Source organism: Pongo abelii, chromosome 12 (genome assembly GCF_028885655.2).
Source record: "Pongo abelii isolate AG06213 chromosome 12, NHGRI_mPonAbe1-v2.0_pri, whole genome shotgun sequence".
NCBI classification, from domain to species: Eukaryota; Metazoa; Chordata; class Mammalia; order Primates; family Hominidae; genus Pongo; species Pongo abelii.
This window is the reverse complement of record NC_071997.2, coordinates 28,865,589-28,884,204: the sequence shown is the minus strand read 5'-3', so window position 1 is coordinate 28,884,204 and position 18,616 is coordinate 28,865,589. Positions and strand designations below refer to the sequence as shown.

The window sequence follows — 18,616 nt, the reverse complement described above, 5'->3', positions numbered from 1 at the left end:
CCAAGGTGAGTGCCGCTGGAGCTGCAGTGGGAACTCAGACCAGTTGGAGGGCTAAATCCTAAGCCGGTTGATGGCAGAGCAGCTTTCAGAATTCAAAATGTTGAATCATGGCATCGTGCCTCGCCTCTCCATCAGCTGTCAATTGTAAAACTGACAGATTTCATCCTTGCTTGTTGAGGAGCTAATGGAGAAGCTATGACAGGGGCACAGCTGCTCAGGCTGCGCTTCGGGGAAGCCAGGTGAGTGGGGCTCCCAGGAGGCCTTGTTCTGTGGAAGTCGGTGCCTGGGAACTCATAATACCTCTTGAAATCCAGTGCTGATTGACTTTAGTTTATTCCCATACAGTGTGACAACGAAGACGACTACAGGGAGATCAAGAAGTCCCAGGGAGAAAAAGACAGCTCTTCAAGACTGGCCACCTCCACCAGTAATACTTTGTCTGCAAACCACTGCAACATGAACATCAACAGGTACGTGCATTCCCTCCAAAGTGGAAGTGAGCTGGAGAGATCTCTGGGTCTGAAAGCCACCTGGTATGTTGGAGGAGGGTCAGGCTTTTTGAGGATTACTCTGGTCAAGGTCTGCAGACTTGCTTCCCTCCTTTAACCCAAGTCTTATCATTATGGCTACACATGTGCCACACATTATAGCTCCAGATACTCATGCAAGGTACTTCTCCATAACCAAAGACCAGATACTAGTTACATACAGCTCTGCACTCCCCAAGACATGCCCTTCCCCCAAAAAAACTTAATAACTAAATTTCTAATCAATATTTTAATGGTAACCGCTAAACTCATAAGAACACTCATAAGAACACTAAGCTTATTACGCAGACGAAGAAATACACACTTCAAGCAGAATCTCCATGTGCGGCACCTAAAGCAATTAATTGGATATAGACTAAAATTGTGGCCTTAGAAGGGTCCGTGCTCCCAAGGTTAAATGGCCACTCACACATTCCTCTCAAGAGGTTCCAGATGGACCCACCCAGCACTGACTACCCTCTGTGATGAATGGCTTACAAGCAAGGCAAGATCCCAGGTATTTATTAGAAACGAGTAGCTTATCATCAGTCATAGAAGCTCTTTCCATTTTGAAATACCACAGCATGGAAACCACTTTTCCTCTCTAAGACACTCCTCACCCTCCCTGACCGTATAGATAGAGTTTTAAAGAGAGATGAATGTCTCGGCACAACACATAAAAATGTAAACTGAAAGGTTAGGAAAAGATGTAGAGCAGTGCTAAAACTTGGCGAGGAAACTGGCGGGCGAGGGTGCACACACACAGGCCCACTGCAGCGCCGGAATCACCTTGAAAGGCGAGGGCTCCTGTGGGTCTGAGCGGGAGGGAGGGCTGCCCCTGCATGCTGCCCACTCCTCGGTCCTCTGTGCAGGGTGGATGCCAGCCCAAAATATTGGGAAAGGGGAAATGGGGAAAATGAAGTCCCCAAATATTTTTAAATGTGTGATATCCTTTAGTGCTTGTTAATGCACTAAATAACCTTTCTAGCTGATCTGGTGGCTTCCAGAATTTCTAAGCAGTGAGGAATATAAACTGTATGTATGCACAACTGCAATATGATATGAAAATAGCTGTGATTTGGCCGGGTGCGGTGGCTCACACCTGTAATCCCAGCACTTTGGGAGGCTGAGGAGGGCGGATCACAAGGTCAGGAGTTCAAGACCAGCCTGGCCAGTATGGTGAAACCCCGTATCTACTAAAAATATAAAAAAATTAGCTGGGTGTGGTGGCATGCTCCTGTAGTCCCAGCTACTTGGGAGGCTGAGGCCGGAAAATCGCTCAAACCTGGGAGGCGGAGGTTGCAGGGAGCCGAGATTGCGCCATGGCACTCCAGCCTGGGCAACAGAGAGGCTCCATCTCAAAAAAGAAAAGAAAAAGAAAAAAAGAAAATAGCTGTGATTTATACCGGTGACACAGTCACAAGTGTTGTACTACTGCTCCTGCTAAACCATGACTCTGGTTTCATACCTTTACTCATAGTTGAAGGAAATGTTCTGTTACAGTGAGAGGTTAGTGAAAATGAAGAGGTCACTTCTCCATTCAAGTTATTGGACCCCAGGTTAAAAAACTCTTGCTCTAGAGACTTAGCCTGGCAGAGCCTCCTAGTTCTGATGGTTTTGTTGCTGTTAAGTGGTGACACAATGTATATAAAATGCTTAGAGTACAGTCTGGGAAAGGTGGTCTGTGTACCTCTGGAATTGTGATTACTACTATCAAGTTTTACCAGTGCTGTACAGCAGTCCCAGAGAAGGGGATTGCCCATTTCAAAGAAGAGCTCCAAAGAAAGTTTCTTTGGTCAACTTGAATATATATATAAACTTGCAGTGATGAAAAACAGGCAATCATGATATCCATGATAATATTTAATGTCACAGTTTTGTTTTCCGTGCACTGTAAAAATCATAAAGTATGTCAAATAATAGAGACTGAGGAAAAGGTCTTTCTTCACTCACATTTCGAGAAACAATTATAATCAGGCTGTTCACATTATCTTCAACATCAGCATCTTAACCATCTCTAGATGAGCAACTTTTGATACTCCCAAAGCACTTTTGCGTGACACAGCCTCTATGTTGTTAGACACACAGTGCTTTTGGAACAGTGCTTTTCACCAGAAATTCTATCCCCACATATATCCATTTGCATAACATTCAGAACCTTGGTTTTGTCATTTGTTCTAGAGGTCTGTGTTTGTAATTTCTCCACTGTGACCACCAGCTAAGGAAATTGCTTTTCGAAGTGACTTTAGTGGCTTGTTTGCGGTGATAACCAACACGTGCAATTAAGAGATCCCAACCCCAAGAATAATGAGTAAATCTTTGTTAGATGGCTTTACCATTTTTTAACTGACTCTACCAGGTGACCTCTATAAGTATCCTAAATTAGCGATGACTGAGTTTATTTCAAACTAATCTGTCTTCCCCAAACAATACTTTAAGTAATAGAGCCCTAACAATATAATATACATTGCAAACTCAGATATAAGTGAATCCCTCTTCACTGGCGGTTGATTTTGGAGAACGTTATATTCAAGCACAGACAGTAGTTTTGAAGGTAAAATAAGGAGTTAGGAATCAGAAACTGTAACTTCTACTCACCATATTTATTTATTTATTTATTTTGGAGACGGAGTCTTATTCTGTCACCTGGGCTGGAGTGCAGTGGTACAATCTCGCCTCACTGCAACATCCACCTCCCACAGGTGATTCTGCTGCCTCAGCCTCCTGAGTAGCTGGGATTACAGGCATGCGCCACCACACCCGGCTAATTTTTGTGTTTTTAGCAGAGACAGGGTTTCACCATGTTGGCCAGGCTGGTCTCGAACTCCCAACCTCAAGTGATCTGCCCATCTTGGCCTCCCAAAGTGCTGGGATTAGAGGCATGAGCCACCATACCCGGCCTCCTACTCACTGTTTTTATATTCTAGGTTTAATCTGATCAATCCCTGGTTAAGCCATAAACTCAGATATTAAGAATTGGCTTCACATATTGCAGGTTGTTCTCTGGTTTTATTATTTTCTATATTATATTTAGTACAAGCTCAGATGAGATAGCAAAAGTCTTTTTAGAAATGTAGAATACAGACTGGGCGCGGTGGCTCACGCCTATAATCCCAGCACTTTGGGAGGCCGAGGCAGGTGGATCACCTGAGGTTAGAAGTTCAAGACCAGCCTGGCTGACATGGTGAAACCTCGTCTCTACTAAAATTACAAAAAGTAGCCGGATGTAGTGGCAGGCACCTGTAATCCCAGCTACTCGGGAGTCCTCGGGAGGCTGAGGCAGAGGCAGGAAAATCACTTGAACCCAGGAGGCAGAGGCTGCAGTGAGCCAAGATTGTGCCATTGCACTCCAGCCTGGGTGACAAGAGCAAAACTCCATCTCAAAAAAATAAAAAATAAAAAGAAGTGTAGAATTTGGCTGGGCACGATGGCTCATGTCTGTAATCCCAGCACTTTGGGAGGCCGAGGCACCTTGAGTCCAGGAGTCCAAGACCAGCTTGGGCAACATGGTGAAACCCCATCTCTACAAAAAATATGAAAAATTAGCCAGGTGTGGTGATGCATACCTGTAGTCCCTGCTACTCAGGAGGCTGAGGTGGGAGGATTGCCTGAGCCCAGGTGGTTAGGGCTACAGTGAGCCAAGATCCCGCCACTGCTCTCCAGCCTGGACAGCAGAGCCAGATCCTGTCTCAAAAAAAGACAGAAATGTAGAATTCATTTATTGTTGTTGATTGACTTTCCCACTGCTTGCTCCTTATGCTTGTTAGGAAAACAGTAAGTTGTTTGTTGGGTATTTTGAGATCCTTGGATAAAGGACTTGGAAAATGAAAGTGTTATTAGTCCTAGTCGTGTACTTTGGTTGCTGGCTCCAGAATTACTACTCATCCTGATGGGAAGAGAAAAGAAACAGTGAGTGATATTTGCTTATTGTTTGTTATGATCCTAATGCCATTAACTTGTTTCCTGGTATAATAATTCCCAATAAGCTTCTCCTACCAACAGGTCCCAGTTGGGTGGTTTGGGTCATATGAAAACATTTACCTTTCCCTGTGCTGACTCTGTAACATTCCATTACTGTAATTTCCTTTTTCAGTGTGGCAATACCAATAAATAAAAATGAAAAAATGCTTCGGTCGCCCATCTCACCCCTCTCCGATGCATCTAAACACAAATACACCAGCGAGGACTTAACTTCTTCCAACCGACCTAATGGCAACAGTTTGTTTACTTCAGCCTCTTCCGGCAAAAAGCCTAAGGCCGACAGCCAACTGCAGCCTCACGGCGGAGACCTCACGGTTTGTTGATGCTCTTCCTTTCCCAATTAAAACCAAAATGAAATTGAGCACCCCCAAGCTCTGTCTCTAACCTAGCACAGTCTAAACACATGCTTGAGGTCCCTTGAGAATTCCTAAATGCCTCCCGCTTCTAGGAAGACCCAGCAGAGGACAGCCCCCTTCACTCTCCCAACAGAGAGCGGGGAAGAAGAACCCTGAGGGAGAGTTCTAACCCTCTGTTGCTTAGGCAGGATTTTATTTTTCCTTCTGAAAAGAAAAGACCTCAAAGTAATACCATCCCAGGACAAAGTAAATTAGGAGTTTGAACCAACCAATCTTTCTATTGGGAAAAATTTCTTACCCCAGGGCAGAGTTAAATCTGGGATTGAAACCCCACACTGAAAGCTACAGGGCCCCCACTCTGCCATTATTGGCCAGTGTCGCAGCCGCAGTGGGGGACCCCCACCACCACCCCTTTTCCAGTGATCTCAGGTGATTCCAGCACGCCCCAGGGGAAGAGCAGGGGACTTGGGTTCACAGTCTGACCTCACCTCTTAGCTACAGTGTGATCTTGGGCCAGTTGCTTAATCTCTCTGCTCCTGTTTCTTTACCTGCAAAATGGTAGTGATAAGATTTAAAAGAGATAATATTATGAAAAGACCCCGACCGGGCATGGTGGCTCATGCCTGTAATCCCAGCACTTTGGGAGGCTGCAGCGGGTGGATCACTTGAGGTCAGGAGTTCATGACCAGCCTCACCAACATGGTGAAACCCCATCTCTACTGAAAATACAAAAATTAGCCTGGCATGTTGGCAGACGCCTGTAGTCCCAGCTACTCTGGAGGCTGAGTTAGTGGAATTGCTTGAACCTGGGAGGCGGAGGTTGCAGTGAGCTGAGATCTCGCCACTGCACTCCAGCCTGGGCGACAGAGCAAGACTCTGTCTCAAAAAAAAAAAAAAAACAACACCTAGGGATGCCTATGCAACTAACACTACATGTTAGTTCCTCTTCACTGCCGTGCCAGCCTCTAACAGCCAGTGGCCCTGGACCACTCATCCTTTCAGGAACATTAGTTACTTCCAAACCCTCCCCTGTGGTAGTCACTGTGCCTATCAAAACCAGCTGGGTGGCCAGGCGTGGTGGCCCATGCCTGTAATCTCGGCTATTCAGGAGGCTGAAGCAGGAGAATCGCTTGAACCTGGGAGGTGAAGGTAACAGTGAGCCGAGATCATAGCACTACACTCCAGCCTGGGTGACAGAGCGAGACTCTGTCTCAAAAAAAAAAAAAAAGAAAGAAAGAAAGAACAGGACTCTGCAAAGAAAGATGAGAAAGATGAGGGAGGGAGCAGTGTGTAACACTTTATCCCATGAATTAAAGATTACTAAAGTTGCTGGAAGTTCCCACGAGAGCCTAAATCTTACAGCATCCTCAGGAAATGAACCTTTTTTGTGCACCCTCACTTGGGAGCAGTGGTCTTTAGTTCTAGACTGAAAGAATTGGGGAAGACCTATATTAGAAAAACATGGAACAAAAAGCCACCAACTCAAGTTTTTTTATTTCCCTCTATATCCTTATATCATGAGCAACTACGATACGCAGAGAACTATAAACCAATTGTAGATTTTATTTAGTTATTTTTCACCAAACAGGAGCTCATTCAGTAAGTACTTATTACATGCTGGGCACTGTGCTGAGCACCAGAGATGCAATAACAATCCAGCGGATTCCATTTGTGCCCACATGAAGCTTACAGTTAGCTGGGGAGAGAGCCTTATACAGGGGATCACACACATCCGTGATTCACCACCAACGGTTTCAGTGCTAAAAAGGGAACTCACAAAGAACTAGGAGCTCTTATAACAAAGCAGCTTGAATTAGTCCTAGGAGTGGCAAACTTTCTGCGAAACAGGTTTTTTGGTTTTTTTTGAGACGGAGTCTCGCTCTGTCACCCAGACTGGAGTGCAGTGGCGCAACCTCAGCTCACTGCAAGCTCCGCCTCCTGAGGTCACACCGTTCTCCTGCCTCAGCCTCCCAAGTAGCTGGGACTACAGGCGTGGGCCACCACGCCCAGGGCTAATTTTTTGTATTTTTTTAGTAGAGACGGGTTTTCACTGTGTTAGCCAGGATGGTCTCGATCTCCTGACCTCATGATCCACCCACCTCAGCCTCCCAAAGTGCTGGAATTACAGGCATGAGCCACCGTGCCTGGCCTGTGCGAAGCAGGTTTTGACATTTTGGACTGAGTAATTACTTGTGGTGGGGCTGTCCTGTGCAACGTAGAACATTTGGCAGCATCCCTGGCCTCCACCCAATAGATGCTATGAGCACCCACTCGCAGTGGTGACAACTAAAAATGTCTCCAGGCATTGTCAACTTGCCCCCAGTTGAGAACTGCTGCTGTAAAGAGTCAGATAAATAATTTAAGCGTTTATGGGCTGCACGGTCTCCATCCCAGCTACTCAACTCTGCTGTTGTAGCAGGAAAGCAGACAGTAGATAAATACATAGGCAGGATTAGTTTCCAATAAAACTTTATTTACAAAAAGGGCCAGGGTTGACTCCCTGGCCATAGATGGCTGACCCCTGATGCGAGATCTCTAAAAGGCAAGTCGCCATATAGTAAGAGGCAAAGAGCATTACAGGCAGAGGAAGCAGCAAGTGCAGAGGTCCCAAGAAAGAACTGGACACAAGCCCATAAATCTGGGGAACAGAGGCCACAGGCAAAGAATGGCTGAGGGGCCACTTGGCTGGGATCGCTCCTTTTACCAAGAGCAAGCAGAGGCCACTGGAGGAGTTTAAGAACAATTTTAAAATGTTGACATCTGAGCTTCCTGGCCTTCTATGACGGTAGACTCTAACCCTTACAGTGCTACATGTAAAAGCAGTCCATATTTAAAGAAGCATTTGTATACACTCAATTTAATTACTTCAGAGAAACCATTTGCATTTCCTAACCACCAACATTGTTTTATGATCCATGTGTTTAGCACACAATAGGTGCCATGTAAATGTTTGTACCCCAAGTAATGTGACTTTTAAAACTTTTCCACAGACTAATGTGTTCCATATATATATATACATATATATTTGAGATGGAGTTTTGTTCTTGTTGTCCAGGCTGGAGTGCAATGGTGCAGTCTTGGCTCACTGCAACCTCCACCTCCCAGGTTAAAACGATTCTCCTGCCTCAGCCTCCCAAGTAGCTGGGATTACAGGCACCTGCCACCATGCCTGGCTAAATTTTGTATTTTTAGTAGAGACAGGGTTTTGCCATGTTGGCCAGGCTGGTCTTGAACTCCTGACCTCAGGTGATCTGCCTGCCTTGGCCTCCCAAAGTGCTGGGATTACAGGTGTGAGCCACCATGCCTGGCCTAGAATTTATTTATTTTTTTTTTATTTTATTTATTTTATTTTTTATTTTTTTTTTTGAGACGGAGTCTCACTCTTGTTGCCCAGGCTGGAGTGCAATGGCATGGTCTCGACTCACCGCAACCTTTGCCTCCCGAGTTCAAGTGATTCTCCCGTCTCAGCCTCCCGAGTAGCTGGGATTACAGGCATGTGCCACCACGTCTGGCTAATTTTGTTAGAGATGAAGTTTCACCATGTTGGTCAGTCTGGTCTCAAACTCCCGACCTCAGGTGATCCGCCTGCCTCGGCCTCCCAAAGTGCTGGGATTACAGGTGTGAGCTACCGTGCCCGGCCGAATTTATTTTTTAAGTAATTCCTAGTGATTCCTGTTGACTCCTTCTGGTCTTCACAGACAGCCCAACGAGAACCAGCAAACCTGTGAGATGAATGACTGGTTGACTGTTGAGATGAGTGAATGGTTCTGAAAGCGTGGTTCCAGGATCGCGGGTGATTACAGCATCCGCCTCACTGGGAACTAGATGGAAAGGCAGATTCTAGGTCCCCACCCCAGCCCTGCTGAATCCCAGACTCTCAGGGTGGGGCCCGGCAATCTGTGTTTTCACCAGCCCCCTGGAGGATGCTGATGAAAACTGAACTGGCCAGTCTTCAGTCTAGTAGGCTGGGAAAAGTAGGCGTCTAAACCCTAACCCCTGGCATCCACCACAGTCGGCAAGTTGCTGAACCCAAGCCTGTTTCTGGATCTGTGAGAGTGGGTGTCGTGACTTCCCTTTTGATAGTGTCATGAGAATGACAGTTGAGAATACAGGTAGAAGCCCTCGGCAGATACCTAGAATGCATGTATTTCTTTATTGAGACAAAATCCCATCAGTTCTAATACAGCGCACAAAGATGTTCTGTAGAGCCAAAGATATTCTATGTATGTATGATGTGATGGGCTGCTCGCTTCACCAGGTGGCCAATTTCTCAAAGACATGTGTTGTTTGTTGTTTAGAAAGCAGCTCACAACAATTCCGAAAACATTCCCCTCCACAAGTCACGACCGCAGACGGAGCCGTGGTCTCCAGGCTCCAACGGCCACAGGGACTGCAAGAGGCAGAAACTTGTCTTCGATGATATGTAAGTTCAGACTCTTTTCAATGTGGTGAGGGGCAAGACAGAACAGAAGCTGCTCAGGTGGAAGAGGCGTGGGCATCTTGTTGTGGCCACCTTCAGCTACAGTGCGGCCTTTTTTTCCCCTGGGACTTGGTCATTTAAATGTCCCCCTTGAATGAAATTGGAGCCTTAATTTTGAGGGCACGCTTGAGTCCTGGTGGGGTTTTTGGGTAGACAGAATAATCAGTGCCAATGGGGTTGGATCCAGGACATCAAAAAACAAAGGCAAATAGCATTAATGAGTCTTACACTTCTAAGCGCTTGTACTTGGGCTGTTGGCGGTTTTATGCTACTAGAAAGAGAAGCATTGTTGTTTTTGTAAATTATAATAGTCAATGAATAATAGTGATTTACTCCTGAAAGCTGTTTTCCTCCAACTGCTATATTCTTTATAATAGTATAAATGATTCTTATATAGGAAAAAAAATGCCATCGTCCTTCACCCAATTCTTGCACTTTCAGTTTCACCCAAGTATAACTTCCATTCCCAGCATCATTTTAAAAGGAGGAAAAACAAGAAGAGAAGATGAATAAAAACAACATCCTGGAATGCTCTGGAGAGGCTGAAAATGAGGAATGAGAAAATGATGCTGAAAATTATTTCGGTTCATAGGGAAAATGTATGTGTCAAGGACAAGCCTGGAAGGCAGAAGATACTCAGTTTGAATCCTGTTTTCAGTTTTAGCAGTCCTACGGGCGTCAAATACCTGGCCGGGTGAGGCAGGAAAAATTCAGCCCTGGGGTGGAGCAGCAGCAGAAATAGGCGCTCCTGCCCTCTGAGGGCTTCCAGTCCAGCTGAGGAGCAGACTACAAACCACTAACCCCACTGGACGTTGGAAAATAAAATGGCTCTACATGTCCGAGAGTCCCAGTGACAAATGCCACAGCTCCCTCAGCAGGGCCCTCCTAGGATCCATTAAATGCTGTCTCCTAAGGGGTGTCACGTGGAGCACAGAAAGCACCATGCAGGGGTGGCTACTCCAGCCTCATCATCCACCCCGCTCCTCCATTCCCTAACTGCCACCCGGAGTCTCGGCATGATCTGTTTATTCACCTCTGTACACTTCCCTGGGAAATTTAAAATACTAAGTTGTAGTCTTCAAGTACCACATGGACTCCCGTAAGCTAATTAGAGCACAGGGTTTTAGGGGTGAAAGCCAAATCCACATTTGTTGTTTGTTTTGTTAAATGAGCACATTCCAAGGTAACTGGGTTTAGGGAAGCTTGAGGGCAGCCCAGGAGGGCGTGTCTGTTTCTACTCTTCCTGCGGTGGCAGCTGCATCCCACCCCACGCACACTCCTGGCCCTCACCACCCCCCTTCCTCTCACTGTCTGCATCGCCTTTGCCAGGCAGCCGGGAGGCAGGTGGTGATTAATCCCCAGGGAGGGTACGGAGTGGGAGTGTAGTCAGGTGGCCAACTACATTTATAATTAGGGTTCAGTGATATAAATTTTTCATGTGAACTTCAGCCATTTGTAAAAAGAAGAGATTAGAATTGTATATAAGGATAACATAGAAATTTGCATTTGGAAGTCATAACCCAACAACATGATCAAACAGAAGGAGCATTAGACCCTGAGGTACTCACACCACCGCATACTTGCAGTGAGTGGTTTTGAGAGCATGGTATATGCACACAAAATACAAACACATATGTCATATTAAAATGCAAGGAATTTCCCAGTGTATGAACCAGAAAGCTAGGTCAGAAACAGCAACAACTAAATGATTGTACTTTGATCTACAGGTACTTGGACTTTTTTTTTTTTTTTTTTTTTTTGAGACAGGGTCTTGCCGTGTCACCCAGGCTAGAGTGCAGTGGTATGAACATGGCTCAGTGCAGCCTCAAACTCCTGGGCTTACGCTATCTTCCTGCCTCAGCCTCCTGAGTAGCTGGGTCTACAGGTACATGCCACCACACCCAGTTAATTTTTTTTTTTTTTTTTTTTTGTAGAAAAAGTGTCTCACAGCTGGGTGCGGTGGCTCACACCTGTAATCCCAGCACTTTGGGAGACTGGGGCAGGTGAATCACTAGGTCAGGAGTTCAAGACCAGCCTGGCCAAGATGGTGAAATCTTGTCTCTACTAAAAATACAACAATTAGCCAGGCGTGGTGGCAGGCGCCTGTAATCCCAGCTACTCCGGAGGCTGAGGCAGAGAATTTGCTTGAACCTGCGAGGCGGAGATTGCAGTAAGCTGAGGTCGTGCTACCACACTCCAGCCTAGGGAACAGTGAGACTCTGTCTCAAAAAAAAAAAAAAATAGTGTCTCACTATGTTGTCCAGGCTGGTCTCGAACTCCTGGCCTCAAACAACCCTCCCACCCCAGCCTCCCAAAGTGCAGATTATAGGCGTGAGCCACCATGGCTGGCAGCCCTTGGACTTTTTATAACAGGAAATGTTTCTCAATCTGCTATGGTTGAAACTAATATAATTTTGTCACTATCGGTGTCAACAAAGAGGCTGTTATCATTTGTTCTTCTCATTAGCAATATGTATAATTTTCCTGGCTGACAGCTACAATGAAATTGTTTCTCCTTTTATGGATATAGATATAATAGAATAAAAAAAACTGTTACATATCCATCATATGGAGAGATAGATGTCGCATTCCAATTGCCATGTGTCCCGACTGAAATCCATAACAGTAAAATAAACATGCAACTGAAACAGCCACTCAACCATCGAACTAAGAAAGTTGTGGAAAGATTCTTCAAGCTTGAAAAGCAAAAATAGGCCAGGCGCGGTGGCTCATGCCTGTAATCCCAGCACTTGGAGGGGGCTAAGGTGGGTGGATCACCTGAGGTCAGGAGTTTGAGACGAGCCTGGCCAACATAGTGAAACCCCATCTCTACTAAAAATACAAAAAAAAAAAAAAATTAGCCAGGCACCTGTAATCCCAGCTACTCAGGAGGCTGAGGCAGGAGAATCACTTGAACCCAGGAAGCGGAGGTTGCAGTGAGCCGAGATCATGCCATTGCACTCCAATCTGGGCAACAAGAGTGAAACTCCATCTCAAAGAAAAAAAAAGCAAAAATAGGCATCGTCTCTTCCTTTAAGCGGTAAAAATAAGCAACCTTCAAGAGATCACTGGGCTAGAATGTCACCTAAAATTGTGCAAAACGTCTCTCAGGTTCCTTTTGGTACATATGGAGCACTTACTAAGTGCCAAGTACAGGCACAAGAGCTGAAGTATAATGATTAATTAATTCTCAGTTCTTCAGGGGAGAGAGAAGCACATGATGACCTCTCCAGGAAGGTTTCCTAGGATTAGACCTCAGCCCTGTCACCTTCCTTGACTTCTCTTCACCGGGGGTGAAGAGTGAACTTTAGCCATTTGTAAAAACAAGCAGTGAAATGACCAAAGAGAGGCCACCAGTGGAAGAAAAGAAAAGACTGGATAATTAGCCCTGGAGTGATTTCGAGTTGATGGAAATCCAGTTATAGTGATCCAAAAAGTAACAGATGCCACACTGTCATTTAATTTTTAAAGCTGCATCATGCAGCTTTTTTAAAAAAAGTAAACTCATCTCTTTGTATTATAAATACTTGTTAATGGTTGAATAAACATGGGATTCAGACAACAGCTGAAGCCAGTAGGCTCTCAATAACAAGTGTTGAATGAACCCAGCTGAATTATAAATTACATTTCCAGGGAAGAGTGCCTGCAGTTTTTTTTTCTATGACTATAAGGAATCTACACGCAGGTGAATGTAAATTCATGGGTTTCCAAGCCCCTTTTCCTAGGTTACTTACCAAAAAATTAGACGGGCGTGGTAGCATGCGCCTGTAATCCCTATAATGCCTGTAGCAGACACCAGTTAGTTCCTTTGGGATACAGACAGAACTGAGCAGAATAACATTTATTTTTAAAAATGTGATCCAGGTCAGCCTGTCCTTTGTATGTTGTGGGCTCATATTGGTGGCAGTGTGACCTCACCTCCTCTCCTGACATTTAGCAAATGCACAACATTCACTACTTGACAGCCACAGTATTAGGGTGACACTAGTGTGATTATCAAACTTTTGTTTAAAAGACAGATCTGTAAGAATTTATGTCAATGAATGACAGCACTTGATTCAACTTGAGGCCTAGAAACTGATCTTATTAGTGCAAAGCCATGAGCTGTAAGTTACTTGGTATCATAATTAGTGACAGGGGAATTCTTGGCTGGGGAAAACTGAGAGAGAACAACTGTGTCATGAAGTCCTCAGTACAGAAGTCCTGGACAGAGCTAAGTGGTGGTGATATGCTTGGCTGGAAAACCACCTCCTCCATCCTGCCCGCCGTTCTGCTGTGCTAGGAAGCCAGAGAACCCCAGGTGCCAGGGCTGCCTGCCACTCCCTGGAGGAAGTGCTGGCTGCTGCCTGTATGTCACATGGAAAAGTCAGTCACAATCAGCACATTCAGCCAAACCACCAAACGTCCCTTCTGTCCCCATGGTGCCCATAACAGGAGCCCGGCTACCTGAACCTCCCGACAGTGAGGAAAGACTGACTATGGACGCCAGGCGCTGACGGCCATGGCATGTGAAATGTGGCCGGGAGGAAGGAAGAGGGACTTGACATTTGTAATGTACTTAGCACAGAAGTCTCAGAGCTAAAGGATTTTAATTTTATAGAGGATGGGAAGACTCCCATATTATAAAAGGTTGAATCCCTAGCAGCATGATTTAGTCAAAGGACACCAATTAAGATCCTTGAGTAGGCGAAATTGCAGCTGGGAAGGCGCTCCCCCACCAGGGGCTTGCAGTGGGCATGCTCTCTTGAGGGTCTCCTCTCTCCTAGTCCTTTCAAAGCAGGATCCTACCTTTTTGTTTTCCTGATTAATCATTAAGCCTTTATTGGTCTTCATATGGAGTTTCTCCCATTATGAAATCCCTGTCTCAAGGCCAGGAGCTTCTTTTGTTCTAACCAAAACAGAGTGAGAGAGTAAGAGTGAGTGAGAGAGAGAGAGAAAGAAATGAAGTAGGATTTGCAAAGGGGTTGGGGGTGGAGTGCGGAGACAAGGACATTCAGATCTCCTGGATTGAAATCTCAGCTGTCCAATCATCTTTAGGGTTTTGTAAGATTATTTTAAATGTCACACTCAGAGAAAAACAACCATCAGATTGATAATTTCGCATTTCAACAGAAAGTTACTTTTGATTCAACACCCAAACCTGCCCCACTTAGCCTGAGCGTCCTGCAGAGCAAACCCTGCCTTCTGTGGCCGGCTGAGAGGGAAGCAGTCCTGTGGCTTGAAGAAACAATGAATGACTGCTTGTGCCTGGGAGAAGCCCCATCCCAGGGACTCTGAGCCCCCGCCAACATCAAAGTTGTGGAAATAAAAGCTGTGTTTGAATCCTTGCTAAGCAAATGCAATCTACCTGCATCTGTGAGGAAGTGCCTGTAAAGCCAGTGCCAGCATCCTGGAGTGGCTGACTCTGAAGTGCCCTCATCCATAGTCATCACTGACTCTGTGTATTAAAAATAATTACTTAACTTCTTATGCATTCTCCTCAAAGCTTGGGACATATTAACACCTCTGGGGCTTATCAGATGACAAGCTGACATATCGGATAGCAGATGATGAATTCATTTGGTATGCAGTTGCCTATTTGTCTGATTTGGATTTCAGCTTCCCTAAGAAAATCATCCAATTTCTGCCGCGCCGAGGAACTTGTTGTTCAAACACATTGAGCTCTCATCCCTGCCAGTTTTCACAAAACAGGCTGGCTCTACCGAGGGCGGCATTTCACAGAGGTAGGAATTACAGAAAAGAGTCTGCCAGGCTCTCTGTGGGAGACCATTCAACTCTATTCCGGCCACAAAGGAGAACAAAAAGCAAGGTTGCTTTAATATTCCCGTGCCAGAAGAAATATGGGGGTAGCTCAAAACCCTGATGCTGCTGAGAACCAAGGCTGTGTGTTTCTAGGTGGGGGTGGTGGGAGGGGGAAGAGAAGAAAAGAAAACATTCTATTTGGATCAAGTGCTCAGAATGCTTTTGTTGGAGAGAGCTCTCATAATGAAGATGCATGCGGCTAAGCTCTGGCTTTCAGATCACTCAAGCCCCGTTTCTGAAGAGCCCAAGATTCACAGTTAGTTCCATTTATGGTGTTTAATTAAACTTTTATTAGGTTTGCTCATGTGTCATCATAAAATACCGTCACTGTGGAAAACAATGGGAAGAATTTTATTACACAAATGAAAAACAAAAACTAGGTTTTCCATGTTAAAAAAAATAGAAGATTAGATGGAAAATCTATTTGAACACTCAGATAAGATCTCATTTTAGTACCTTTGCTGTATTATATTCTATAACTGTCACAATGGTGACAGCAATTTTACTTTTCCTACTGACTTGTGTATTGCTGTCAGAAGGGATGCCTTTGTGATTCGTGGCAACGCTGGACACTGGGTGACATCCCATTGGTCCCGCTGGCTTTATAATGATCTGCTCTGGAAGTACAGCACTAGAAATCACCCGAAAGGAGAAAATGGGCCAATCATCAGGCAATCTTCAGTGACTCATTATAGTGAGCCCTCCATTCTATGCAAAGATGAGAGTTCTAACAAATGTGTTCATAAGTGGCCTCCAGATGGTACCTATGCTATTAGCATCTCAGGTTACTGCTCTGATTATAGCTGCTCTGATACGGTCAGAAAATTAGGTGTGTTACTTACCCACATGCGCTATGGTGAGAGTCTGTGACTCAGCCTCCATATCAGGATTTAAAAATATGCCCCTATGCTGCAGATGAAAACAGTATTGATTAAGGAGCTTATATTAGAAATTGTGAGCCACTGCCATCCATAAGGTTAACTTAGAAGGCTAGTGGAAACTAAGATGCCATAGCTTATTACCAAGATAATCCTTTAATGAAATGCATTTGAAGTAGTGATCTGTTAGTGACAAAACAGGGCAAGAAAAAAAAAATGACCTAACTTATGTACTAGAGTATAGAACAGATAATGATGTGGAGAATTTCAAGTTGCCATGGAGACACTCTCTGGCTCATTGGATGCGATGCTGCACCCCATCGGAAGGCACCACTCTTTTCTAAGCTCAAAATGAATTCAGTGCCATTCATTCAAGGGAGACCTACTTACCTTCTACCGTGTGCCAAAAACTACAGGGTGGGGAAGATCAAAGAAGTCTACAGCATGGTCCTTACTAAAAACGTACCAGCAACCAAGTTGCACACATGCCTAATACAGCTCAGAAGATAATGAAATACCAAGTGTAGTAAACAAGAAGTGCTGTGTGAGCTCAGGAAGGACAGAGGTGAACATGGACCAAGGTTACTCGGAACGCCTTACGGTGGGAGAAATTGAGGGGCAGGCAACATTCGGCTCCTAGAAGGCACTCAGTGAATGAAGAGAGGAGAGTGTTCCAGGTGGGAGAAGTGATGAGCAGAGCTCCTCGGACCAGGATGCCACGTTATCAAGACAATGAGGAGCCACCTCTGACTTTGGTCAAGGGCCTTCGTGAATAAGCAATATGGTTAAGTGGGTTAGGCAAGATTATTGGGGATCTGAACTGAGATTTGATCTCATAGACCCTGGAGATTGATTTTAGGTCTGTGAGCAGGATGGTGATGTGATGAAAGCCATGTAATCCCAGCACTTTGGGAGGCCAAGGCAGGTGGATCACTTCACCTCAGGAGTTCAAGACCAGCCTTTGCAACATGGCGAAACCCCGTCTCCACTAAAAATACAAAAAGTTAGCCAGGCATAGTGGCACACGCCTGTGGTCCCAGCTACCTGGGAGGCTGTGGTGGGAGGGTCGCTTAACCCCAGGTGGTTGATGCTGCAGTATGGGTGGTTGTACCACTGCCCTCCAGCCTAGGCGACAGAGTGAGAACCTTTCTCAAAAACAACAACAAAAATAACATCAATTACCAGAGTTGGAACCAAAGACCAGACAATATGTAGACATTCTGACAATATGTGTCAATATGTGGACAAAGAAGGAAAACTCACCAAGGCAACAACAAAGCCATTCGTATGGAGAAAGCATGGGCACCCAGGAGGTGCAAGAGAGAAAATGGAGTGGCAGGAGCAGGGCCTTCCTAGGAAGGAGACCTCAGGCCTCACCCTCAGTGAAAGACCCACCACAATGAATGGACGGCTCCAGCCCTCGGTGGGGGGCATGGGGATGGGGTGAGGAGCCATTTTGACCCCAAAACTATGCTGTGATTCTGGTTTGTTTGATTAAAATGCAATGTCATGGTCACAGAAAAGCATTGTCACACATTGCTTTTCTAAGCGTTTTGACCTCTTTGGATACATGAACGCTCTGACTACTTAATATTACAATAAGGTAAAAGACCCATTAGGATCTGAAATAAGGCAGTTCAAAATAAGCATGTAATCATTGGCTAAACAGTCCATGATTAATATCACTACTTCCATCGAATCTCCCATTCAGAGAGTCCTGGCTTATATTTGATATTCATGAATAGGTCAAATTTATTGATTATATAAAGTTTATGCTGCCGGTGCCTAAAAATGTCATTTTTTAATCTATCGGGCTAAACACTTAAAGGTACTGTCTAATGAGTACCTTAGTGTAACTGGGCCTCATTACACACACTCAAATCGGTCTCTGGATGAGTTACCTTCATCTCCCGGCAGAGTCACCGCTGGCCAGGGTTATTGCTTTAATAATCCACATGTCTGCTGTTAATGTTTACCAGCTAGCTAATCAGAACTCTAGAGAATACATGACATGTTTGCATTGTTACAAGGTAGACATCATTTTACAATTAACTTCATTACAACTGGAATGTAATCATCCAACATTACCTCTTTTTATTTTTCACTGTGAGGCTTTAAGATAATTCAATATGTATACATAAAGCTCTAGGTACTAGATATGCATATAAATGACACTTATTTTCATAAGGATACATAAATATACTCACCCATATATAGCCATACAATTATTATGAGGTATATTTACAATCTTTACATTAAAAGGGGATTGTTTTATGTAAATATTGCATAAAATAAGATTTCTCGCTTTTTTTTTAACCATACAGTAAAAAATATATTCACAAATCAGGCACTAGGGGGCCATGTTAAAGCCACTGTAAATAGAGACTACTGGCGTATGTTGAGAGTGTTTCAAATTGCTAACTTAAGAGAAAATTTATTGTGGTATTTGACATATAGGCAGTAATTTGGAAAGGCAAAAAACACACTTAATTCCGCATTAAGCAGAGTTTTTAAATTGTGCCTTAAGTTTGAGTGAAAGGAAGGAATATTTTAAAAAGACGTTGCACTTAAACCATAATGACGTTTAATATC

At 44.6% G+C, this 18,616-nt stretch overlaps 1 protein-coding gene across 9 annotated transcripts in view; it reads left to right on the top strand.

The window, feature by feature from the left end:
- The window catches only part of AFF3 (ALF transcription elongation factor 3), a 616,655-nt gene that overhangs the window by 574,903 nt on the left and 23,136 nt on the right, over positions 1-18,616 (top strand). For all 9 annotated transcript variants that reach the window (XM_063713526.1, XM_063713522.1, XM_063713523.1 and 6 more), the window contains 3 exons: positions 346-470; positions 4,621-4,822; positions 9,163-9,287. In XM_063713526.1, the coding sequence (XP_063569596.1) occupies positions 346-470; positions 4,621-4,822; positions 9,163-9,287 (452 nt within the window). The remainder of the gene's footprint in view (positions 1-345; positions 471-4,620; positions 4,823-9,162; positions 9,288-18,616) is intronic.